Here is a 24,938-nt window from a genome sequence, read left to right as displayed (position 1 = left end):
GAAGAAAATAGAATCGCAGTAAAAGGAAATTACAAATAACCTTTTATTTTAAACTGAAATTCACAAAAAAATAATAATTAATGCCCCGAGAAAGACTTTGAAAAAACCTGCGATGTGTATCCCATCTGTAACTCATATAGTAGACAGCAAAAGTTACTGAGGGGATACAACACCGGGACGGGTGGAAATCCTATGCGCATAGCCTGCTGTTTGTTTCTATGGAAACCAGTGACAAACTTTTTGAGAGAAAAAAACTGGATTGTAACCTTGACAAGAAACAAAATACAACGATGAGTCTCAACCAATTTCAAATTATGATTAACGATTGCCTTATTGACACAAAACACGTGGAAAACGCTGCAATATTGGTGGCAAAAAATGGAAACGTGACCGCTGCATCTGCCAGGTTTCAGGTAACAATATAGCTAGAGCTCGTAGCCTTCTACTGTACCGAAACTCAAGCTGGAACGCAACTTGATTTATTTGCCTCGTTATCTCGCACCAGCTAAATGTGGTTTATTTACTTTCGTTAACTACAACGTTGCAAACGCTACTTTACAGATAATTCCGCAGGCCCAGATTTTTGCAGACGCCTTTAAAGATCTGACCGCCACGAGAGAGCGAGGATTCTACTTCCAAGAAAAGGCGTACACATGTGTCCGGGCGGACCGAAGCTCCATATACTGCAAATGTGTCAGTTAATCAGTATAGAGTTAGCAACATACGTGACATGATATGAATTTAAAATCGTACACAGTCAATCCTACCTTCTAAAAACAGTTGGTTTGTTGTATATTTTAGTTATCTGAACTGGGAACGTCTCACTAGCAGAAAGGTGTTTTTACAGGGTGGGCACGGGTTGATATTGGTGAGGACCACACTGTACGTAATTGTTGCCACCTACAACGGGAGCATGTACCCCAGCGTTTGTGTGGAAGCTGTTGAGAAACTTGGTAAGATATTTATGTATTGGGAGTAACACTCGTGTCATTTTGTGGTTGCCTCTAATACCAGCAATTTTTTTTATCATACATACTTTGAAAATTAAATGTAACTTTGCAGCGGAATACCTCAAAGAAAAGGGCAAATGATGATGCTGAACAGCGGGCGAGCCGCGTCTACAGCCGCAGATAAATGATCGACAAAGTGACCGCCCCTTTCATGGACTGTAAGAGAAAGGATGTCAAACTCTGGAGGCTTCTATTCAGCGTGATACCTGCACACTTAAATAATGCTCTGATGAATTTGAACATAGTTGGAAAAACTTGTTTGGCTTGATGGATGGAACCTCAACATTGAATATCCAACTGCAAGAGTCAATCAGTCCAAAGTGCAAATGTATGTCAGAGTAAAATTAACTGTTGGTCAAGTACTGCAGTTGATCCAGTAGTGTTTTTATTTTGTAAAAATTCATTTTAATTTTAAAGCAAAAACTGAGACACTACAACAGATATTTCCAGCAGTGCTGTTGGCTTTATTCATAAGATAAAGACTAGACAAGCAGAATGCAACTCAAACACTGCACACAAACACTGCTCACTGTTTAACACTCCTGGGCATGCTCAGTGTGTGTGTGTGTGTGTGTGGGGGGGGGGGGGTACTGCTGCTTTACCAGTAGTACCATGACATGTTGCTGAGAGGCAGCAAGCATCACATTCTTAAAATGATCAAGCTGATTAGGAAGGAGCATTGTACCAGTTCTTTAGCAACAAACTTTGTTTCAGTAAACAAGTTGAGAAAAAAATTGCTTCGATAAAGCAAGGCTACATTCAGTTACTGTTGGAACTCAGAACTGGTGCGAATCATGTGTGGGGGTTCTGGAATTCTGGCATGTTCTAAATAGGAGCTTCTAAATCTTGGGACCTCCAGGAAACAGTGCACAGAAAGTCAACAGTAAACACAGTAGAATGGTCTGAAAAAACTCCCAAATACATCTGAACCAATTCAACAGATATAGGAAAACAACCCTTATGAGAAACAATGACGATCATCTGAAGAGAGAGCAAACTGTATTATTGAGGGTAGAACTGACACCAAGCTCATATGCAAACGCAGAGGAGAAACTGTATTGATGTAGGTATTCTACTCTAATGAACCATGACAAATACCACAAACCAGCAAAACCGTTAGTGAGCGTGGCTAAAGACTATTTTCATATTTCCAATAACAAGCATATTGCGATGTTCAGGATATCATAGACAGATGTGAATGACCTGGAACTGGTGGGCAGGTTTAGATGACAGAAAACTGGATGCCATGTTTGTTGAGGCGATTAATCAGCGTGGTCTTAGCAAAAGCTGCCCCTGGAGTGTATACACCACCCCTATAAAGAGAGAGGGCGACAAATAAGAGGTAGATGAAAGAAAATGTGTTAAACCAAATCAACCGTTTTCTTTAAGTAGTAATAGTGAAGTAGGAAGTCAGAACTCACTTCTTGGGAAGGGCATTGGGCTCGTTCAGGATGGTGATAGCTGATTGGACCATGGTTATGGGTGTGGCCACATATCCCGCCTCTAAAACAGCAAAACATGAGTTTTTGTCAGATGAGTGTGTGGCAGTGAGCCCACAGTGGCAGTTGGAAGAACCCACTGGTGTTAGGGTTCTATGCAACACTTGCCAAATTTCAAGTCACTTCTTTGAAAAGAAAATAATAGTTTAACTCATGGTTAAGAGTAGCCTGCTACAGTACAACAACCAGAGTGTGTGAACATGGCGGAGCAGTGACATCACCTGGGCCCTGGACGAGGGTGCGGATCTTGGCGTTGGGTCGACCTTGAGACGGGTCCTCGGTGTAGCCTTCCCCATAGAAGGCAAACTGGAAGGAGGCTCCCTCCATCTGACACACACACACACACACACACACACACGTGTCATTTGGAAGCACCGTTACGATGCAATAGAATGCCCGAGAGTGAGGGATTCTCTAGAGCGCACAGGTAGTTCCCTTGAGGAGGTTGAAAGGACACTCTACCTGTTTCCTGGTTGGTCCCTGCTTGGTGAAGAACCCAAAGGAGAAGAACTCTGGGAACTGCGGGAGGAGGAGAATTATGAGCGTGTGTTTGGGTAAGGTGTGTTGTGCATGTGTCAGTGTGTGTGTGTGTGTGTGTGTGTGTGCACGTGTCTGTCGTATTCCTTCACCTTGATCAGCAGGTTTCGTCCCCAGCTGAATTTTACAAAGAACATAAACATCATTCCAGCGAAAAGCATCTTGATTATGTTTCCCACGCCCCCTACTCCTGCATATGCACCATACTGAACCTGGAGGTCACAGGGGTCAAGAAGATGTCAAAGGTCAAACAAAGGAGTGTATATGTGAGAATAGTAATATGGAGGCAGAGAGAGAATGTGGAGGCAGAGAGGGAGAGAGAATGTGGAGGCAGAGAGTGTGGAGGCAGAGAAAGAATGTGGAGGCAGAGAGAGAGAGAGAGAGAGAGAGAGAGAGAGACTGGAGGCAGAGAGAGAATGTGGAGGCAGAGAGAGAGAGAGAGAGAGAGACTGGAGGCAGAGAGAGACTGTGGAGGCAGAGAGAGAGAGAGAGAGAGAGAGAGACTGTGGAGGCAGAGAGAGAGAGAGAGAGAGACTGTGGAGGCAGAGAGAGAGAGAGAGAGAGAGAGAGAGAGACTGTGGAGGCAGATAGAGAGAGAGAGAGAGACTGTGGAGGCAGAGAGAGAGAGAGACTGTGGAGGCAGAGAGAGAGAGACTGTGGAGGCAGAGAGAGAGATAGAGAGAGAGAGTAGAGCCGCTCACAGGGTTCTCCTGGTGCTCCTCCAGTAGGAAGCGCTGGCTTCTCTTCACCACAGAGGGATCTGCACCCATGAAGGGGACTGCGTACTGCTGCACCTCTTCACTGTAGAACAGCGCACTCCTACACACACACACACACACACACACACACACACACACACAGTTAGCATCAACAAGACCCCCCTCCCTCCCCCAAATGTAATCAACATCACAAGCCTGTGTCCGCAGCCCCCCCGCGCAGAGCCCTGTGTTCACTACCTGCGCTTGATCTTTGACCCCACCACTGGGAGGGGCTTGTAGCCAAACTTCTTCCTCAGGCTACGAAGCTTTCCGCTGTCGGCGAAGCCGTAGATGGCCGACTGCCATGTGCCGTCATGGATGGAGCCTCCCTGAGAGAGAGACAGAGAGAGAGAGAGAGAAAGAGAGGGGGGGGGGGTAGAGAGAGATGAAGGCATTACTTAAATAAAACTTTTATTTTTAAGTTTAAAGTAAAGACTATTCATGTTGGATGTCAGGGTAAACCTAGTTCAGTGAAAGGGTTTCTGGGATATGGAGTCTTACCTCAGGGCCTGAACTGGCCGTCAGGAAGCTCTCTACTGCTGTGAGCGTTCCTGTGAGCGCACACACACACACAGAGAGATATTCTTAATTCAATACAAAACTTGGATTGTGACATGGGGCTTCACATGACATGCATGCGGCTATCATTCTCAATACACACACAGACACACACACACCTTTGAACTGGTCCCTGGTAAAGATGACGCCCATGTCAGCTGGGATGGAATCAAAGCCACAGCTGCCCACGACGTAAACCCCCTTCTCACCCGCCTGGCTGTTGTAGTTCAACTGCATGCTCTCTAGAAACTACACACACACACATGCATGTGCACACACATGATTAAAAATAAGCACAACATCCCCCACACACACACACACACACACACACACACACACTATTGTTGCTTGCTTTCCTACAGGTACACTCTTGGACTTCTGAGGTTCATGTTTAATTTGTTTGACTACATGCTCTTATGTTTCTTCCCATTGGCACTTATTTGCTTTTCACAATATATGCCTCATGTTTTGGCTACCCATGTTTTTGGGGCTATCTTGTTGTTTATGATAATTGACCTATGCACTTTTGTAAAGCTCTCTCTTGGAAGTCGCTTTAGATAAAAGCATCCGCTAAATGAATAAATTTAAATGTGAAACACACACATACTGCTAGAACTAGGACAGGGTGTGATTAGATTGGGATAGAGCAGTAAACAGTAAGGTCTCTAATGGACAGCAGCATGTTACTGGGCATGACTCCTGTCCACCCTGCTGGAGCCTCTCTCAGACCCAGGCTTCACCCAGGCTTCACCCAGGCCCATAACCAGCGTCCGAGTTGAAGTCCAACCATAGACGTCAATAACAGCTCAGGAATATTTACATTACATTTATTCATTTAGCAGACGCTTTTATCCAAAGCGACTTCCAGTTTTACCAAAAGTGCATAGGTCAATGATCATAAACGACGAGATAGCCCCAAAAACCATTATGTGTAGCCAAAACATGAGCATACATTGAGATAAGCAAATAAGTGCCAATGGGAAGAAACACAAGAGCATGTAGTTATATTTAATATTTCTATATTTGGGTCAAGGCCGTATTTACATAGAAAATAGTGGCTCTTTTTTTTTATGTATGAGGTCTGAACTTTTGGGAACCTCTCATGGCCCTGGTCTCACCACAAGTGACCTGGAGTAAGAAGGTTGACTGGATGTCCAGTTCACTAGTTCAGACCGCATCCAACTAACTGGAACTCAATGGGGAGTGGAGGAGGCAAGAGAACACAGACAAATAAAATGAATGCGGCCCCTCTCGTCTGCCTATCTAAGAGGTGAGGGAACGAGAGGAGGAAGTGAACAGGTCTAGAAGTGGGACACGGTCACTCCAATGAACACAGTACCTGGGGCTCTCCACAGATGTCGATGTGGTGCGCTCCATTCTCCACACAGGCCTTCACCACGGGCTCCCCCCAGAACCTGTACTACCGACAGACAGACAGACAGACAGACAGACAGACAGACAGACAGACAGACAGAGTTAATGTCAGAAATACAGCCTATCCATAACCAAGCATTAACTTCTAACTACCTGCTTAATCTAGATTCTAGAGTGTGTGTGCATGACTGACAGAAAGGGGGAAGGGTCTGATGTACAAGGTACATTCAGTGATTTCACACTCGTTGATATTGCGCAAACAGCAATGTTGTGTCATTCCTGCTATCTGGGTTATATTCTTCACCTGGAATGCCAGGTGATGAAATAAACTAATGTCCAGAGGAGCTATGCTAGCACTTCAATCTAGGTCAGAGAAAGCGCTCTCTTTGGGATTCACACTGCAAGATAGACAATTTGATTCCTGAGTCTGACACCGCTTTTGACTGTGCTGAGTACGATCACTATTCCGACCTTGACAATCACACTCATTGTACCTCAACAGAGCGTGCTCTGTCTGTGTGTGTTTGTGTGTGAGAGAGAGATTGTGTATGTATCCTTACAGACAGTGGGATACTTACAGGCCCCACACAGTTGAGAACGATCACACCCTGTTTGCACATGGCTGCCAGGGAGTCTGGCTCTCCTACATCTGCTACGATGATGTCCACCTCCGTCCTCAGCTCTGGCTTACCTATGGCACAGGCAGAGGTCAAGAACAAGACCAAACACCCCCCTGTGGCTCCCCATAATCCCCACTTCAACAAACTCTACTGACGAACACTGTACTCATGTAGGAATCGCACATAACGTCCATTACTCATTGAAAGAAAGCTTGATAAAAAAATAAAAATAACGTTAGCTATATTCACGTAATTTGCTTTGTACACTTAATAACTATGTATGTTGAGTGATCAGATTGGGTCCTCCAGGAGAATGCTCTGAAAATCCGATTAGAGCCTTTGTTGAACACAATTGCACATGACGCACAACGTCAAACACAAAGCAAGCAAACAATTAGACAAAAAAACATTCAATTACTACAAACAACACGTAGAATTGTACAGAATTAAAACGACGTACTGAGGGCGGCAGCCGCCTGTTCCAGAACTTTTTCCAGCTTCGGTCTGCTTCTCCCAGCAACGGCCCATTTCAACGTCCCCTTTGGTCCCTCGGACGAGGTACGAGCTACCTCTTCCACTACAAACTGCCCTGTAAAGCCCGAGGCTCCAAAAATAATTATGTGATATGGCCTACTTGTAGAAGGTTCGACCTTTGCCATTGTTACAATTATCTAGCGGTTGAGTTACTGTCTTGCACTGGAGTGGAACTGCAACTGGAATCAACGACGGCAGCGTGGATCTATTTGACAGCTCTGTGTATTCCAGAGCGAACTCGCAGACAGCTGTACTTCCGTAGCTTAACCTAGGGTTAATGCACAATTTAAAGCTCAGCTATCTTAATGGGCGCGGACTACCTGCGTATATTTAAGAAGACACCGCAGCTTTTATTGTTGATTGCAATCATGTATGAAGTGTTTTACTTCTGTGTGTAACCATCCACTATCATTATATGTGCTTTTGACGTGTTTAAAAGACTAATTTGTGCCTGTAGCATGTAGCTTACTTCCGCACATTTTCTCAAGTAGCTGAGCTCCAATTGAATACAACATTATGGGCGTTCCAATGCATGTATAGATTTTGATTGGATGACTGGGAAGTCTCACTGTAGTTTCACTTAACTCATCCCTGGCTTAAATTGTTACCGCACATGTATCACAATTTTTTCTTCCATATTTGTTGTTAGATGTATTATGTTTGTACGAAATATATATATGTGTTGGTAATAAAAAATACAATTAAAAGAGTAAAGGAATTGGAAAAAATAAGTCTCACTGTCGCCTGAAAATGACGTAGTGAACATGCACCCAATCCTCCATCATCAGGCACCACACGGGTGGTTGCGAAAACATTAAGGGCAAATACGAGCTCAATGTCACAAAATTTGAAAGGATGTATTATGAAAATATATTAACTGAACTACAAAACCCGGACATAGTGGAATATAAGCTATAAAGGTATGTGAAGTCTTGAATCGATACAAAAAGCATAGCAAAGGTTGTCATTATATAGCTGGCATTTTGCTATAATTAGCTAGCTAGCGTTTAGCAGCAACAGCAGCACAACGTGACTAGCTTATTTTTCTGTATTCTAGTTTTTTCTGTCCAGGTAACTTGTTAAATCATTTAGACTTGTCTGTAAACTGCGCAAACAACTTTAACACCGACCTTTACAGTAAGGTTATAGCCACGTGCATGCGTTACATGTCGTAAAACAAGTCGATACCAAAGTCAACTTGGTGCCAGCTACTGTATATGCGACTCCAATAATAATACCGCTCGTAAGACGGCGCTACTTAGTATTAATATGTTTTTGTCTTTGACGTATCATCCTAAAACACTAGCTAGATCTTAAAGTAATGGAACTGCACGTAGGGAAACTTTTAACACATCACGTACTGTATATCCGTACCCTAAACCTCCTCTCTTCTATTCACAGGTACCGCCCCACCCCCTTCCCTCCGAGCTGTCCCCTTCTCCACCTAGCCATCATGTCCACCCAGGTGTGCAGACTCCTGGTTTTGGCGATGCGGTCTGCATGCTGTCGTCCCGGCAACAGGCCCTGTGTAAGGCCCCAGGTGTCCCCACGCTGTGGGCCCATGGCCCGGATCACCCAGAGACGCTCCTACAGCCTGGACTCCCTATCGTCTGGGCCTGGGGGGCCCCAGGTCCATCAGTCCAGGGGGGACAGGCTGTCCCCGTCCTCCGCTCTCCCCCACAGGAGGCTCTCTGCAGCAGCCATGCCTGTCAAGGTGGGTCTGCTTCTGGGGACGGTGTGGAGAGGAGGGGATTCTCTGTCCTGTAGAGCACAGTTTTAATGTGTGTGTGTGTGTGTGTGTAGGACCACCATTCTCCACAACGCAGCTATGATGATCTGGATCTGGGCAGCGTGGAGGAGAACACCCTGAAGGCCAAGACCTGTAACATTGTGAGGCGTTTCCTCATAGATCCGGCCCTCGCCAGCACAGTGGCTCAATGTATGGGCCCAAACCTGGAGGACAGCAAAGCCGTCATCTTTGAGTGCCACCCAGGTAGGCGTACTGGCGGACAGATGGGCGATATGAGCCTAAATACCAACGTTGGTGTTTTAGAACTGGGATGTAGGGCTCAGAGGGATGTGCTGTGTGTCCCAGGTCCAGGGGTGCTGACCAGAACACTGCTCAACGCTGGGGCACAGAGAGTGGTTGCTCTGGAGCCACAACGATGCTTCCTGCCAGACCTCCGGGTACGACTCACAAACACACACACACACACGGTAACCTTTCTACAGCCTCTTGTTACATTGTGTTATGTGTGTGTTCAGGCCTTGGAAAGCAAGTTGGATGGTCAGTTGGATGTGATCCAGTGTGACTTCTTCAATCTGGACCCTCGGACAGTGATTACCCAGAAATCTGTGGTCAGAAAGTCAGACAAGCTCTTCACCGACCTGGGTATATCAGAGGCCAAATGGACTGATGGTGAGATGCATGCACTCTCATGCACTTTTTTGGAAAGGTTGAAAATATATTTGTGGAAAACATAATTTTGAAAGGTTGCAAAAATTGTTTCTGAACAGTTTTGTTATTACTTTAGCAAAAAAAGTTGAGAAACTATTTGCAAAAAAAGTTGAGAAACTATTTGCAAAAAAAGTTTCGGACAACTTTCGAAAGGTTGAAATTGTCTTTTTGAAAGAGTTGCCGAATATTTGATGAGGACTCTACTGTGTGTGTTCAGAGCCCTCAGTTCGGGTGGTGGGGATCATGCCTCACATGACTGAGAAGAACAAGATGTGGAGGCTGGTGTACGCTCTGTTAGAACGCCAATCTATCTTCCACTACGGACGCATCGAACTCAACCTGCTCATGAGTGAGAGAGAGTACCTGGTGAGAACACACACACCACACACTTCTTCACACACTCATGAAGACGGCTATGGTCGCCAAGAACCACTGCTTTGGTTGTAAAGGGATTTCTTAGCTTTGGGCCAATATGGCAAACAAGCCAAATCCCTTGTTCCTCAACACTGATGACCTGTGGACAGATGACTTTGATGATGATGATGATGAGGAGGAGGGGGATGGCGATGATGCTCATGTTCTTCTCCCTCAGAAACTGCTGGCACGGCCAGGAGACATGGAGAACTACCGAGGGATTGGAGCCCTGTGGCAGATGGCCTGCAACATCCAGCTGCTGCACAAGGTGGGAGGGAGGGAGGGAGGGTAGGTGGGTGGGTGGGTGGGTGGGTGGGTGGGTGGGTGGATGGATTAGGGAGGGAGGGAGGGAGGGGGGAGGGGGGAGGGGGGGTAGTCCGCAGTCAGGTGGAAAGAGAGGAGGTGCAGAGGAGGTAAAAGGATGGGAAGGGAGGGGGAGTAGCAGATGGAGAGAGGGAGGAAGAAAGAAGTACGGTGAGAAAGGAAGATGGTAGGGGAAGGGAGGAGAGGAAGAAGAGAGAAGGAAACCAGTTGGGAGGAGGGGTGGGCCTAACTAGGATCACAATCAGATTGTCCTGACCTGATAAGATGGTCAACCTGAGGGGATGTGACATCACTAACTAACATGCCTCCTATTGGTTGTGTCCTGCAGGAGCCCTGGTCCTCCTTTGTAACATCTTCTAAATACATCCATGTTAAGAAGAGCAGGGTAAGAAACTGGGCTTCAAACTTGCACGTCAGACTCCACAATCAATCATCTACAGTCAAGCAGTGCATAAATACGTACAGTAGAACATCAAGGATCAGAATTGCATGGTTCCAACAGTTTTTCAGTGGCCAGTAACATTATCTAAACTACAATATTACTTAGTACAGTGCCACAAAAACAGTGTCAAATCAAGGGCAACATAACTTCCGTGTAATATAATAAGATGCATTAATTTACTCATGTTGATAAGCCGTGATTGGTCGATTAAGTTAGTCCAATCAGAAGGGTAAACTCTGTTAAAATAACAGTTGCAGTGTTACCGAGTGACCCAAAGTTGTTGATGTGTTGTCTTGATGACATTTCCCCGCCCACAGCTCCCCAACCAGCACATGTGTCTGGTGCGCCTGACGCCCAGAGAGGATCTGTTCTCAGCACACCTCAGCCCCTCCAACTCCTCAACGCTCATCATGATGGTCAAACAGTGTTTAACCAAGAGGAAGGCTCTGCTTATGGACAAACTGAAGTATGTCACACACACACACACCTCCTTTCCCTTCTCTCCATCCCTCTGTCACCTCCTGCTCTCCTCATCATCATCTTCTCTTGTTTCTCATCCTTCCTTCTCTCCCACACCCTCCGGTTCACCTCTAATTATCCCCTCCCTCTCTTCCCTCTCTTCCCTCTCTGTCTTCCTCTTCTCTAACCCTTCTTCCTCCTGTCTCTCCCAGCCTGTGGAGTCCAGAGAGTGGTCCAAAACTGCTGAGTCAGATGGGGATGCCCGAAGACATCCTGACGGGTCACGTCTACCCCCATGAGTACCGCCAGCTGTTTGAGCTGATGGAGGAGTCTCAGGAGTTCACCCAGAGCTGGCTCTACCAAGAGGTCCTGGACAACACAGAGGATAGCTGGAGCTGAACATTACCACAGCCAGCGCTGCCCGCAGGCCTGGAGGGGTATTGCAACAGACTCTTAAAAGGAGAATTACATGGTGTTTGTAAACTGAAGGACTGGTGTTAGATGATGCTGGTCTGTGGCTGGCTGTTATCAGGACCTGAGAGAGGGAGTGTGTGTCGAGCCTGAAATTGTGTGTCCATGGAGAAGCAGAGACTGCAGGCAGGAAGACAGAATCAAGGTCAAGAGGTGTGGGTTTGTGTGGGTTTTATACTGTAGTTCTTTTTTTAGATGCAGCACATGAAAATTAATGTTTGAAACAGCAGATTTTTGGACTGTGCCTGAAGAGTACTACAGATTGTGTTTGTGTCTGTTGGTTCTGTATAAATTCGAGACAATTCACTAAGCATTCAAGCCAACTATGTAAAAATGTATCGGTAAATGACGGTCTAATGCAGAATGCAACGTGAAAATGTTATTTGGGGCAACATAACAACAAACCTGTCGGATCGTTTATTCTTATTAAAAGCAATATAACGTAAAAGCCAAGACTGCGGTTTGCCTGCAATAAAATGGTTATTAATATCTGACTTAGACTTTGAATGTGCATACACAGTACCATTACAGTATACTCGAGCTTTAATTATACCCAGACCTGAGGATGAAAGGTTTGGAAGCTGATCAGGGCACGGGGGCGTTTCCATAAAGTCGGATGAAACGGGCTCTTTAGTTTTCGTTAGTAAACTTCCTTTATGGACCAGGCCCCGAGGTCTCCAAACGCTACAGTCCAGAAAGTATTCCCAATTCAGTCCCACACAACTATTCAAAATGCTATTGAATTATTTCTAGCTGTAATGTAAATAATGTACACATCTAAAAGTATGAAATGAATAAAGCATATTTGCCAACCTCTGTACTTCGTTCATCATGCTGTAAATTACAGTAAATTGTATGCTTGTGTTGTGTACTTACATTTGTTGCCGCATGATGGCGACAACATATCTTCATTTGGATCAGAAAGACAAGGTATGTGCAAAAAAGACTGACCTGCAAAACATTTTTCTATAGGTAGCCAGGCAGCTAGCTGTGGTCTGTACCCAGCAGTGCATCTCTGCGACTCGGCCATTCGAGCATAACCTACGAACTGGTTTACTATTACTGGTGAGTAACTACAAATAATTGTTACTCATTTGGCTTAGTCAATGACATATAACTATGGCATTAACCAACATTCACAATGCCTGCTAGCTTAAGACTGGCATCCAGATGTGTTGGATAGCCAGTAAGCTAGCTAACGCGCATTTAGTGAATGTAAATGAGCTTGTAGGTTAAAAACATCAGCACTAGTAGCTAGCTGACTAACAGCAAATATATACCTTTAACTGTATGCTGCGATTGCAAGAAAGCCATCACATATATGGGTCTCAATAGAGTGCATCTGATCTGTTAAGTTCCCCGTATACGTTATCTAGCTAGCATGTTAGCTTTGAATAGACCGTAAAGATCAGGCAAACACGATTGAGGAGGCTTGTACTAAGCAAGGTGGAGTACTTTTAGAATGACAAAGGTAGAGCTAAAGCAGACTTATTCTAAAATAGGACCTTTATTTTCTTGACAAACCAGTCATGACTTGAGAGCCGCACTTTATTCGTCTGGCACATTATATTACATACAGGAGACACCGATTCCTGACCCGATGTAGTCTATTTCCCCAGGACAGCCAGTTGTATATTATTAATCTTGTATAGCTGGATTTACTGTCACTTGTTTCAGATGTGTGTGAGTTTTGCCAAATCTACTCTGGCTCGGTTTTTAAAGATCCAATACTTAGGTGTGTGTGTTGCAGACTTCCAACTCTTGTATCTTCCAAGATGTGTGTGTGTGTGTGTTCTTGTCTTTCATTATTCATGGACCCCCTTGTAGAAGATAGGCAGAGACAAAGAGGGTGGGTGAGGGATGAAGGAGGAAGGGGAGAGTTGGCGAAAGAGGCCAGAAAATGGAGGTTGTAGGAGGTAGAGAGGGACATTGTCCAGCCCTGTGCCATCCAGTTCCAAGATGTTGGATTAACTCTTTCTCCCTATGTCTCTCTTTCTGTCTCTCTCTCTCTCTCTCTCTCTCTCTCTCTCTCTCTCTCTCTCTCTCTCTCTCTCTCTCTCTCTCTGTCTGTCTCTCTGTCTCTGTCTCTGTCTCTGTCTCTGTCTCTCTCTCTCTGTCTCTCTCCCTGCCTCTCTCTGCCTCCCTCTGTGTCCCTCACACTCTGTCACACACACACACACGGTGGGTCAGAGAGGTTAGGCATAACACAACTAAGCTCATCTGCCTCCACCACGCCTGGTTACACACTCACACATGAACACACACCACACATACACACCATGTATACGCACACACTCTCGGGAAATGAAGTCCCAATAACACCTGTAATTTAGAAAGCAAGGTTGCATAAGCCACAGCTGCTCTCTCTCTGTCTTTTCTCTCTCAGTCTCTATCCCTCTCTTTTCCTTCTCTATGTGGGATAGAGTCCTGGAGGAATTGTGTATCACCGTAAGGCCCAAGTGATAAAACCCTACATTAGTAGGCGGAATTGCGCCAGATAAATGTGCGTGTGTGTATGTGCGTGTGTGTGTGCGCGTGTGTGTGTGTATACAGAAGGCTGCTTTCCTTTGTGAGTAGTAAAGTACTAGTGTGTAGTAAAGTGTGGAGTAAAGTATGTGTTATCATGCTGGACATCATAGTGTGTGCAGTGCTAACTGATTGACTGCTTCAAGCCTCTAATCTGTGTCGTACACAGAACGGTTATCTGGTCCAACACGTGTGACCGCTACCTTGCGTGTGCCTTTGTGTTGATCTAACGTTTAAGATGTTTGACAGCAGATATTCATTGTGTGTGTGTGTATGTGTTGTTAGGTTGGGCCTTCTGCTGAATTGAACTTTTTCATGTTGCATAAAAGGTTGCACAGGAATGACACCAGACTTGTTTTGTCACTTTCTCGCTCTCACGCTCTCTCTCTCTCTCTCTCTCTCTCTCTCTCTCTCTCTCTCTCTCTCTCTCTCTCTCTCTCTCTCTCTCTCTCTGTCTCTCTCTCTCTCTCTCTCTCTCTCTCTCTCTCTCTCTCTCTCTCTCTCTCTCTCTGTCTCTCTCTCTCTGTCTCTCTCTCTCTCTGGCTCGTTCTTGCTTGATAGCTCTCTCTCATTTTCCCTGCAGCAGGGCTCTGAAGGGGCGTGGCTAGTAGAAGTTGGGGAGGAGCCAATCTTCATGCGTACAGATTGCAGAGTTGGAGACTCATGGATGATGGTTGGTATCATGAATTAGTTTGTTTATCATTTATCTGACTTTTTATTGATGACTGTTGATGAGCATTAAGGTCTATGATAGAAGTCTACTTTAGGGCCTAGGATGGTTTAGTATTTTTGTTCATGTTTGAGATACTTTGCTATGTGGCTTGTAAATACAGACTATTCCGCGACTCCGTGACCACTAAAATGCAGTAGCCTAAGACAGTACTTTATAGCTGTGGCCGAAATGGAGTTGTTTTGTTAGCTTGTAAATCTGTCACCATGGGTACAAATGTTGTGCAATCTTATTTTGTGTGTGTGTCAGGTCAGTGTGAGAGGGAGGGGCCTCTGGTGTCAGGGGGTCTTCCGCGGGTCGACCTCCAGAACAATCTGTCACATGACCCAAATGGACCTGACCAGAGCCCGTCAGAAGAGGAGGAGAGCAGCAGAAGGAGGAGGGGAGGAGGGGGTGGAGGAGAGTTGTTTCAGCAGGACTCCCTCAACAACAACGAGGATGAGGACGTGGATCATGTGATGTTGGAGGAGGAAGAAGAGGGGGAGGAGTCAGAGAGTAGCAGTGTGACTCGCGGCCAGTCACCTGACACTCCGATGACAGACTCCTCATTCTCAGACACAGGTGAAAACACACGCGCATGCACGCACGCACACACACACACAATGTCATTGCTCAAGCAAAGCGGGAGGGACATTGGCATTAAGTAGCTAATGCCAGACCAGGGTCAACCTGGCTAATCTTTGCTTGTAACTGTATTACCTTAGGTTACCCAACTGTCTGGAATTACCCTGTGTGTGTGTGTGTCTGTGTGTTAAACGGTTAGTGGACCAGATTAGACTGAATGATGTCAGAGTGACCACGTGATCTATGACCAATGAGAGGGAGACAGAGGAAGGGGAGTGGAAGAAGAGAAAAAGTGTGTGGTGGCTAAAGGAGGAGAGAAAGTGACAGGCAGGAGGCTGAGGAGGCTGAGGAGGCTGAGGAGGAGGAGGAGGCTGAGGCTGAGGAGGAGGAGGAGGAGGAGGCGTGAGCAGCGACAGTGACCCTGTGAGTGACCCCACGCTGTCGTTCCACCTTCTCCAGCCTCTGCTGAGGAGCCTGGAGGCTGGATGGTCTGTTAGCGTGTTAGCGTGTTAGCTGAGTCATTCTGACAGCATCCACTTAGAGTCTGTTAGCTCACCGCCGCTAGCCGTGTTGTCGTCTGTCTGTCACAGCGTCTCTGGTTAGCCTCCTAGCTAAAAGCTAATGTAGCGGAGAGGTGGCGTGTGTGTGTGTGTGAGTGTGTGTGTGTTTGAGCTACTTGACTCTCTGAGCCGAGTGGAGTGTTGTGGCTCATTACTGTGCTGCGTCACCACCAGCAGTGGCCACAAATGAAATTTTTTCGGGAAACACAATAAAGGATCTGTTGGCTGGGCGGGTGTGGCCTGACTCCTTCTGCTTCTGTGGGACACACACACATCACAGTGCCGTGGGTTTTGCCGGCAGCACATGCCGTAACTTTCTTTTCTTCATAAAGATTTTTGTACTTGTTAATGTTGTCTAATTCTCTTTTTCTTTGTCTCGCTTGTTCAAACTGTAGGCAGTCTGGTAGAGTTCCACGCCTCTGTGTCTCCAGAAACTACAGATCCCATCAGCCCCCTCACCACAACTCGAGAGGAGCTCCTACAAAGTGACGCCTCACACCCAAGACTCCTCACCTGCTCTGCTGGATCTGGAATACGCACCTTAGAACCCGCCTGCACTGCTGGACCCATCACCTCCACTGTGGGACCCATCACCTCCACCGTGGGACCCGTCACCTCCGCCGTGGGACCCGTCACCTCTGCCGTGGGACCCATAACTTCCATTGTGGAGCCGAGCTGCACCACAGGACCCATCACCTCCACCGTGGGACCCATCACCTCCACCGTGGGACCCATAACTTCCATTGTGGAACCGAGCTGCACCGTAGGACCATTCAGCACCATCACAGGACTCGTCACCTCTACTGTGGGGAGCAGCCGCGCCAAAGGACCCATCATCTCCACTGTGGGGACCAGCTGCACCACAGAACCCATTCCTACTCCTGCCCTCCTGGCTTGTCTGCAGGATCTTGGGGAACGTGGAGATGACACACACCTGCCCCAGTACCTGCACCAGGTGATCCACAGCATCTACCACATATTTTGTCTGTGTGTGTGTGTTTGTGTCTGAGATGACACGCACACACTGTTGCATGACAGGACATGTGACAAGGTGTGACAGAAAGTCTGTCATCTCGATTAGAATGTCTGCAAGACAGATGGGCTAACTGCTGAGGAACTAACATACCTGGAACTGACACAAACACACACAGACACACACACACACACACACACCCCCACACATTTCAAGGTCATCTGTTAACCAAACATGTAAGAGAGAGACACACACATACTTAAGGAGAAGGGAGGGGAGGGGTGGAGAGAGAGAGACAGAGAGAGACAGAGAGAGACAGAGAGAGACAGAGAGAGACAGAGAGAGACAGAGAGAGACAGAGAGAGACAGAGAGAGAGACAGAGAGAGAGTGTGATAAAGAATGAGCTAGTTGTAGGTGGTTGGTGACTGGTTGTTATGTGGGGGAACTTTATACAGAGTTTATAGTGATTAAAGGCAGCTTATACACACTGAGGCAGAACTGTTAAAGCCTCTTTTCTTTTTCCTGACGCTCTCCTCCCACCACCCTTCTCCTCTCTCTCTTTCACTCTCTCTCTACGCTTTCACTCTCCCAACCACACAGTGCAGAACTGTGTTGTGAATTGAGCCACAATTCACATTTATGTAGATTTATGGCAGAGAGGGAGGGAGAAAGAGAGTGAGTGAGAAAGAGGGAGAGAAAGGATAGTGGGTTGGTACCGCCTTCTTACTTCATCAGAGCGAGCAGTCCCCCCTCTCTCTGTCCCTCTCTCTGACTCACTTGCTGTTCCTCACTTTCTCTCTCACTCACGGTGGGCACACGTCCCTGTTCTCTCTCTCTCTTTCTCTCTCTCTCTCTGTCTGTCTGTCTGTCTGTCTCTCTCTCTTTCTATTACGTTAACTTGGGAAGACAAGTCACTGGAGAGGTAGCCTGTCTCTCTGTCGGCATGCCTTTCTGTCTCTGTCTCACTCTCCCTCTGTCTGTCTGTCTGTCTGTCTGTCTGTTTACCTGTCTGTGTATGTGTCAGGGGGTGTACTGCTCCACTCTACAGGTGGGTGTGTGGGGAAACTTGGAGAACTTGTCACCGTCAGCAGATCTCTCTTTCCCTTACTGTCTCTCTCTCTGTCTCTCTCTCTGTCTGTCTGTCTCTCTCTCTCTCTCTCTCTCTCTCTCTCTCTCTCTCTCTGTCTCTTTCTTTGTCTCTCTCTCTCTCTCTCTCTGTCTCTCTCTTTCTCTCTCTCTCTCTCTCTCTCTCTCTCTCTCTCTCTCTCTCTCTCTCTCACACTATCTCTCTTACTGTCTCTCTTCTCTTTCACACACTATCTCCCCTTCTCTGTGGTGTTTGCTGTGCTAGCTAGGAGAACTTTAACCTGTCAGATGTTGTCCTGAGCCCTGTCAATCATTCCTGTTTTACAGTAGGCTAGCTGTGGTGTCTGGACTCTCCTCTGCCTCACAGCTGCTTGTCGTGGGAACACCTGTTGTTTTGGTTTGGTTACTTATTTATGCTTTTTGATCCCTTCTCCTCTCCTTCCCTGCAGATAGCTGAGGCCTTCGTCCTTCAAGAAGACTGTATCCTTATCAATCCCTCTCTTTGCCTGTGTGTATGTGGCTATGTGTACACCAGTATGGGGGTATGTGTCTGAATGTGGATGTGTGCGTGTGTGGTCATGACCATGCAGGTTGACACCATGGCTGAGGTGAAGCTGAAATGGCCCTGGGCTGGTTAACACCCTGCTCCTGACTCCCAGCATGCTTGTGCAGCTGCTTTCAGAAAGGAGGGGAGGGAGAGAGGAGGGGAAGGAGAGAGAGAGAGAGAGAGAGTCTATGGAGGGATTGTCTCCTGACATGCATAAACATGAGCCACGCTGCGTGCGGATCTCTCTCTCTCTCTCTGATCTATTTCTCTGCCTCTCTCTGTCTTACTCTCCCTCTATTTTAATCCTCTCTCTCTCCTCCACCAACTTGTCTCCTACCCCCTCATCCCATCCTCCGAGTGTGTGTGTGTGTGTGTACGTATGTGTTCTGAGTTGGCCTTTACCCCTGGGGTGCCAGTTGAGAGGGCGGTGTGGTGTGTACAGCTGGAGAGACTGTACCATCAGAGACTACTGGTCAACCTTTCTACTCTGCAGGAGCAGTGGGGTAACACACACACACACGCACACACACGCACACACACACTCGTACAACTGCAGTCACGCACATACATGTATTAACACTCACCCATGCAATAACACCCCCCCACACACACGGTGCTATGGCGTTACACACACTTTTACACACACACTCTTACACACACACACTCTCACACACATGCACTCACACACATACAGGCATATATACACCTGTGTGCTTTTTGTTTGAGTTAATACAGTAAAGAAAATGTAAACATTGGCTGAAAGTGACATGCTCCCTGTTTGACCTTTGACCTTTCCTGTTTCAGAGAGACAAGGCAGGAAGAGCTGCAACACAGACCTGGAGACCAGACAGCTGGGGAGACTAGCTCACATCTGCAGCACACACCAGCGGTCAGTGTGTGTGTGTGGGTGTGTGTGTGTGTCATAATGGTTTTGGTGTGTGTGCATTTCCTGATAAACTAATTTCACACCCCAACGTAAACTCTCATATTTAGTGCGTGGCAACCTTTGTGTAACTGGTGATGGTTTAAACATATGGCCATTTGCTGCTGTTGCACTTTATGTCATTTGAGCTGGTGAACTGCTATGGTTTCATCAACACACACACTCACACACACACAAGTACGCACACACTCATACACACATAATTGGCGAGAAAGACGTGGCATGTTGCTAAATTTAGCCTCCTTGAGATGAGTAAGGACACCTCAACTCTCAGAACTCCAGTCACCAAGGAGATACCTGCTGGGACTGACTCTCTCTCTCTTTCTTCTCTCTCTGACCTGCCTTGACTCTCTCGCTCTCTCTTTTCCTGTATCTCTATCTTTACTTCTATCTTTCTCTCTTTCCCTTCTCTCTCTTTCGAATCACAGACCCAGCACAGAAGCAGGAAAGGTATGGTGCCCTGGTATTTGTGTGTGTCAGAGAATACACATTTGTGTTTGTGCATGTTTGTACACAGCGTTTATAATAATTCAGTTGTTTTGCGTATGTGTGTGTGCGTAGCATGCAACTCGAGGGTCTCTGTTGAAGACCCCAAGGTGTGAAGAGGAGACTGCGGATTCCAGCCTGTCTACATGTAGCTCAGGTGAGTGTGTGTGTGTGTGTGTGTGAGTGTGTTTGAGTGTGTGTCTGTGTGTGTTGGGGAGGTCTCTAGGCCTAGATGTTTTTAGTTATTGATGAACCTAAGGGGAGCTCAGGAGAACTAAAGGTGTGAGTTACCAGAACACACACACACACACACACACACACACACAAGGACCCACGGGTATGTGTTACCTCTGAAAACACAAACAGGGCATTGCATATCCTGGTTTCACTTTCAAAGGCCAGATATACACCACGCACACACACGCACAAACTAGCTGGTCTTCTTGTCTGTAATTGAATTAGTGTTCTTATCAGATCTATGTTCTTTATTTGACTTAACTTCTTTGAGTCTGTCTGCTTCCAGACTGGCTGGCTGAGAGTCTACAGAGGATGGAGGAAGTGCAAAGGGACTCTCAGGACGCTCGGCCAATAATATCGTCTACAGCCTTGGCAGACACCCTCTGCTCCAATGACTATTCGGTTGGGGGCGGGACAAAGACTTGCCATCACTTAGAGGCCACCAGTGGTTTTCATGGAGATAAGTTGATTGACAGGCCCCCTGCCGAGTGTCCTGAAGAACGCAGATCAGAGATGGAACAAACCACTGCGGAGGGGGGCAGACCAAATCCCCCAGAGGACAAGGAAATGAGCCGGCCTGAGGAGGTGGAGGAGGCCGAGGAAGCCGAGGAAGCCGAGGAGGCCTTGGAATTTAACGAGGAGGAGGAGCAGGAGGAGACTGATTCGTCTGTGCTTTTAAAGGCTCACCCACAGGAAGACATGGTTGTGCACCCGGAGGCCCACCTCCACCAGGAGTCCCACCTCCACCAGGAGGCCCACCTGCACCAGGAGGCCCAGCTCCGCGAGGGGGCCCAGTGTACGGAGCAGGGAGGGCATCTGCAGGATGGCTTGATGGGGGTGGAGAGGATGACGACCACTGTAGGAGCAGCTTCTCTAGATCATCTTGCCAAATGCATCACTGTCGAAGAGGTCAGTATGTGCGCGTGTTCGTGCGTGTTTGTGTGTTTTGATGAGATTTGAGACGGTTATAAGTGGGTTCAAGAACTGGACAGGCTGTTCATAGTCATGCTTATTCTGTATCACGTAGCATAAACAGACACACACACACACACAACCACATACACATTCGTGACCTCTCTAAACGTCACCTTATCCCGACCCTCACTGCCAAATCAATACTCAGCACAAGCTTGAGTTTAATTCTCTCCCTCTCCCTGAATCTGGTCCAGGGAAGACTACTGGTTGAAAGAGAACCTTTAAAAATGGGGAGAGAGGAAAGAAAAAACTGAAGGAAAGAGAAAGTAGGAGGAAGAGGAGAGGAAGAGAGAGTAGTGGGGGCAGAGAGAAAGAAGGTATTACTGGAGAGGAGGAGAGGGCAGAGCGAGGGGATGAGCGGAGAGGAGGAGAGTCAGTGTCTAATTAGTGAGGCAGACTTGGCCCTCGTTAGGGCCTTGTTACCAAATATGGAAATACTTCCTGCCCTGGAGACGAGCCAGGAGGCCATGGAGACAGGAACTAGGTGCACCTGCTTTCTCTCTCTCTCATTCTCTCTTTCTCTCTCGCCCTCTCGCTTGCTTTCTCGTTCCCTCTCACTTGCTCTTTCTCACTCTCCCTCTCTCTTGCTATTTCTCCCTCTCTTTTTCTCTCCCTCTCCTCTCCCTCTTTCTTTTTGTAAGTCTCTTCTTCCCTCTTCCTTGATGTCATGAGTCCTTCCTGGAGGCTGGATGGATAATTAAAAAGCTCTTTATCGTTTCCTCCATCCCCCCATCACTCCATCCTGCACTTTATCTACTGTCCTTCTCTGGTTTCCCTGATGGCCGGCTTAGTCACCATCCAGTTGTAGACACAGTGGCCCCTGCTGGCCAGGTTCTGCCACTGCATGTGGGCCTTTCTGTGAACCAAGCTAGGTTCTGTCTAATCAGTTGTGTGTGTGTGTGTGTCTTCACAGAGTGCACCTGCCCCAGGCCTGGTGTCCATCCTGAAGAGGAGGAGTGCGTGTGTGGAGGATGTGTCTGTGGCCTCCAGCTCTGCCCCTCCCACTCACAAATCCCCTGCCAAGCGAAGGGTCCGCTTCAAGGTGCCTGATGATGGCTATGACCAGGGTAAGTGTGTGTGTGTATGTGTGTGTAGATTCGTTTTAAAACACTATCCAAACGCATTTGTATTTTATGTGACAGTGAAATTACGTCATTTAATAGAACCTTTTGCTCCCTCCCTCCCTCCCTCTTTCTCTCTCTCTCTCTCTCTCTCTCTCTCTCTCCCTCCCTTTCCCCCCCCCTCTCTCTCTCTCTCTCTCTCTCTCTCTCTCCCCCTCTCTCTCAGACATGACAGGTGGGGATTCCTGCCTGCTGCTCTTCTTGCTGTGTCTGGTTACCGTGGTGATCAGCGTGGGAGGCACTGCCCTCTACTGCGCGCTGGGCGATGCCCACTCCCCCCTCTGCAGGGACTTCTCCCGCAACGCCGACTTCTACCTGGACCAGATGCATCGTGGGATGGAGCAGATCCGACACTGGCTGGCCCTGGGGTCATAGAGGAGGAAGGGAGGGGGAGGGGGGAGGGGTGAGGACATTTGAGGAAGAGGTCTCGCGATTGAACTTCCTCTCGTTCCGTTCTGTGACTTTCCCTCTGTCACACTACTTCTAGAGTCCCTGGCTGGCATTGGAAGTGTGTGTGTGTGTGTGTTTGTTCTCCGTATGAGGCTTGAGCCACACTATGAAACACTCCACTGACGTAGGCTGTCAGCTGGAACTGACCCTGGGTCACTTCCCGAGCTGGACCCCAACAGGCTGACTACACTCTACTGACCCTGGGTCAGCCCACTAGACTGGGCTCATATCCTTCACTGGGACTCTGGATCAGAATGATGCAACAGGAAGTGACACGTCTCCTCTTTCAGGCTGATCCACTCAAGACATTTTGAAGACGTTACTATTTTTAAAGCCACCTTTTTAAAAACACTTTAACCTTTTGAACCTCGAATATCAAGCAACTATCTGTGGTTATAGTAATATAAATCATGTCTTAAACCGTTTATGGATGATACTTTGTTTTAAACAAAATATTTGATTCTGTGTTAGTCCTCAGTGAGGATCAGTGAGGTGTTAGGCATTAGTGGTCCCACTGCACACAGACGCTTGCAGGTGTCATTAATCATGAACCGTCGCCAGGCAACAAAGGATCCACCGTTTGTTTTGGGGTGCAGAGCGTTTCTACGCCAACGTGGCACCTTGCTGAGGAAGCAAAATGTACAAGAAAACAAAACGCATTGCTATGTGTGACCACCAGGTGTCCTGGGAAGTTCAGGGTCCTTGGTGTAGCATTCACCCTGTTGTCATCCACCCTGACATCATCCATTCTGGAATGTGGTGATCCATCCTGGTGTCATCCACTGGGATGAACCCCACAGAGCTTATGCAACGAAACGAGACCAGACGCCTGTTCCCTGAAGCGAGTTTACAGAATAATACAGGTTTATGTCAATTACTTTCCCTGACAGAAAGCTTGGCTTATTCTGCACAGGCCCCAGGACAGAGAGCAATATGCATGTGTTGAATGTTTGTGTCGGGATGTGGAATGTTTGTGTCGGGATGTGGAATGTTTGTGTCTGGATGTGGAATGTTTGTGTCTGGATGTGGAATGTTTGTGTCTGGATGTGGAATGTTTGTGTCTGGATGTGGAATGTTTGTGTCTGGATGTGGAATGTTTGTGTCGGGATGTGGAATGTTTGTGTCTGGATGTGGAATGTTTGTGTCTGGATGTGGAATGTTTGTGTCTGGATGTGGAATGTTTGTGTCGGGATGTGGAATGTTTGTGTCTGGATGTGGAATGTTTGTGTCTGGATGTGGAATGTTTGTGTCTGGATGTGGAATGTTTGTGTCTGGATGTGGAATGTTTGTGTCTGGATGTGGAATGTTTGTGTCTGGATGTGGAATGTTTGTGTCTGGATGTGGAATGTTTGTGTCTGGATGTGGAATGTTTGTGTCGGGATGTGGAATGTTTGTGTCTGGATGTGGAATGTTTGTGTCGGGATGTGGAATGTTTGTGTCGGGAGGTCTGCCACTCACCAGTGGGCAGGGAAGGCACAGACGTAGATGCGCTGGTTCCAGGTCAGCGTTGCTACCTGTGGATGCGTACGGTACGAGCCCCAGGTCTCCTTGCAGCTTCTCAGCACCACTGGCACCTTATGCAGGGGGTGGAAGGGGAAGGTGAGGATGATGGTAATTCTAGTAGCTTCCAACTATTTTTCTCGATTCTTATTTTGACCATGATGATGAAGAGGATGGCGGTTATAATAATGAGGACTATGACAAGGATGGTGGTGGCGGTGAGGATGATGATGATGGTAGCTTTCTAAAGCATGTCTGGTACTTGAATAACGCTGATTTGTCTGAGAATTGTGTTTCCTTCAGTATGTTTGGATCTGAACTCGAGGGTACCCTTTCTTGAGTGACGATGGTTCATATCTTAAACTCAGTCTCTGCATTACCTCTTACGACCACTGATTGATCATCATCATTGATTAGTTCTGTCTTCATTAAAAAAATGTGTTAATTTTATATCATATTTTTTGTGTTTCATTTTTGTTACTGTAGGCTTTTTTTGTTCTCCATAGTCCTGACGCATACCAATTCAGAAGACAACATAACTGATCGTTATCTGAAAATCTGGAGCACTGTCACTCTTTGTGTCGCTCTCAGAGGTGACCAGAGTAGGCTCCAGGGGTGCATCTCAATAGTCTAACGTGGTTCCCTTCATCTCCTCCTTCCGTGCCCATTCCTTGTTGCACTGGTCTCAGAACTCATCCTGTTTTCAATGGTTCATTTCCAGACGCTTTCTCAACAACTGTTACTGATGGAGTCCATCTTTGTAGTCCTTGTTGTTCATTAT

General features: G+C 47.0%; 4 protein-coding genes across 5 annotated transcripts; 3 read left to right on the top strand and 1 right to left on the bottom strand.

Annotated features, from left to right (window-relative positions):
• The first annotated feature begins 102 nt into the window (after window positions 1-102).
• Window positions 103-1,372, top strand: pfn4 (profilin family member 4). The gene is made up of 4 exons (XM_084668706.1): window positions 103-413; window positions 562-693; window positions 848-953; window positions 1,063-1,372. The coding sequence occupies exons 1-4, from the start codon at window positions 219-221 to the stop codon at window positions 1,089-1,091; spliced, it is 462 nt and encodes a 153-aa protein (XP_084524832.1). The 5' UTR covers window positions 103-218; the 3' UTR covers window positions 1,092-1,372.
• Window positions 1,373-1,449: 77 nt separating this feature from the next.
• Window positions 1,450-7,276, bottom strand: LOC146260717 (saccharopine dehydrogenase-like oxidoreductase). Its single transcript, XM_084668705.1, has 12 exons — window positions 6,817-7,276; window positions 6,315-6,427; window positions 5,702-5,782; window positions 4,482-4,611; window positions 4,306-4,355; window positions 4,003-4,133; window positions 3,748-3,865; window positions 3,139-3,258; window positions 2,972-3,028; window positions 2,731-2,836; window positions 2,432-2,513; window positions 1,450-2,323 (listed from the first exon to the last, which is right to left on the bottom strand). The coding sequence occupies exons 1-12, from the start codon at window positions 7,013-7,015 to the stop codon at window positions 2,233-2,235; spliced, it is 1,278 nt and encodes a 425-aa protein (XP_084524831.1). The 5' UTR covers window positions 7,016-7,276; the 3' UTR covers window positions 1,450-2,232.
• A 396-nt stretch (window positions 7,277-7,672) lies between these two features.
• On the top strand, window positions 7,673-11,952 carry tfb2m (transcription factor B2, mitochondrial). Its single transcript, XM_084668693.1, has 10 exons — window positions 7,673-7,810; window positions 8,292-8,604; window positions 8,694-8,883; window positions 8,986-9,077; window positions 9,156-9,309; window positions 9,566-9,714; window positions 9,941-10,030; window positions 10,415-10,471; window positions 10,846-10,994; window positions 11,200-11,952. Exons 2-10 carry the CDS (start codon window positions 8,344-8,346, stop codon window positions 11,384-11,386), a joined length of 1,329 nt encoding a protein of 442 aa, XP_084524819.1. The 5' UTR covers window positions 7,673-7,810; window positions 8,292-8,343; the 3' UTR covers window positions 11,387-11,952.
• A 459-nt stretch (window positions 11,953-12,411) lies between these two features.
• cnsta (consortin, connexin sorting protein a) lies at window positions 12,412-24,607 on the top strand. Of its 2 annotated transcripts, none has more exons than XM_084668257.1 (12): window positions 12,412-12,523; window positions 14,568-14,657; window positions 14,964-15,275; window positions 16,234-16,793; window positions 18,348-18,378; window positions 18,862-18,948; window positions 19,250-19,334; window positions 19,817-19,838; window positions 19,950-20,031; window positions 20,398-21,020; window positions 22,000-22,153; window positions 22,374-24,607. In XM_084668257.1, the coding sequence occupies exons 2-12, from the start codon at window positions 14,648-14,650 to the stop codon at window positions 22,580-22,582; spliced, it is 2,175 nt and encodes a 724-aa protein (XP_084524383.1). In that variant the 5' UTR covers window positions 12,412-12,523; window positions 14,568-14,647; the 3' UTR covers window positions 22,583-24,607. The 2 variants fall into 2 exon arrangements, with proteins under 2 accessions (XP_084524383.1, XP_084524382.1); XM_084668256.1 differs by having other exon boundaries at window positions 12,435-12,523; window positions 14,546-14,657.
• The last annotated feature ends 331 nt before the right edge of the window (window positions 24,608-24,938 follow it).

The sequence above is a fragment of the Hypomesus nipponensis genome, chromosome 12 (genome assembly GCF_054491055.1).
Source record: "Hypomesus nipponensis isolate SF chromosome 12, ASM5449105v1, whole genome shotgun sequence".
Classification (NCBI taxonomy): domain Eukaryota; kingdom Metazoa; phylum Chordata; class Actinopteri; order Osmeriformes; family Osmeridae; genus Hypomesus; species Hypomesus nipponensis.
This window is presented reverse-complemented; position numbering and strand designations above follow the sequence as displayed.

Coding starts and splice junctions, on each gene's coding strand:
- cnsta (XM_084668257.1), top strand. Junction 21,021..21,999: donor AATGCATCACTGTCGAAGAG/GTCAGTATGTGC, acceptor GTGTCTTCACAG/AGTGCACCTGCCCCAGGCCT. Junction 22,154..22,373: donor TGATGATGGCTATGACCAGG/GTAAGTGTGTGT, acceptor CCTCTCTCTCAG/ACATGACAGGTGGGGATTCC.
- tfb2m (XM_084668693.1), top strand. CDS start 8,344: ATGTCCACCCAGGTGTGCAGACTCCTGGTTTTGGCGATGCGGTCTGCA. Junction 8,605..8,693: donor CAGCAGCCATGCCTGTCAAG/GTGGGTCTGCTT, acceptor GTGTGTGTGTAG/GACCACCATTCTCCACAACG. Junction 10,995..11,199: donor CTGCTTATGGACAAACTGAA/GTATGTCACACA, acceptor TGTCTCTCCCAG/CCTGTGGAGTCCAGAGAGTG.
- pfn4 (XM_084668706.1), top strand. CDS start 219: ATGGAAACCAGTGACAAACTTTTTGAGAGAAAAAAACTGGATTGTAAC. Junction 694..847: donor GCTCCATATACTGCAAATGT/GTCAGTTAATCA, acceptor GTGTTTTTACAG/GGTGGGCACGGGTTGATATT. Junction 954..1,062: donor GGAAGCTGTTGAGAAACTTG/GTAAGATATTTA, acceptor GTAACTTTGCAG/CGGAATACCTCAAAGAAAAG.
- LOC146260717 (XM_084668705.1), bottom strand. CDS start 7,015: ATGGCAAAGGTCGAACCTTCTACAAGTAGGCCATATCACATAATTATT. Junction 3,029..3,138: donor GACGAAACCTGCTGATCAAG/GTGAAGGAATAC, acceptor CTCCTCCCGCAG/TTCCCAGAGTTCTTCTCCTT. Junction 2,324..2,431: donor CCCAATGCCCTTCCCAAGAA/GTGAGTTCTGAC, acceptor CTCTCTTTATAG/GGGTGGTGTATACACTCCAG.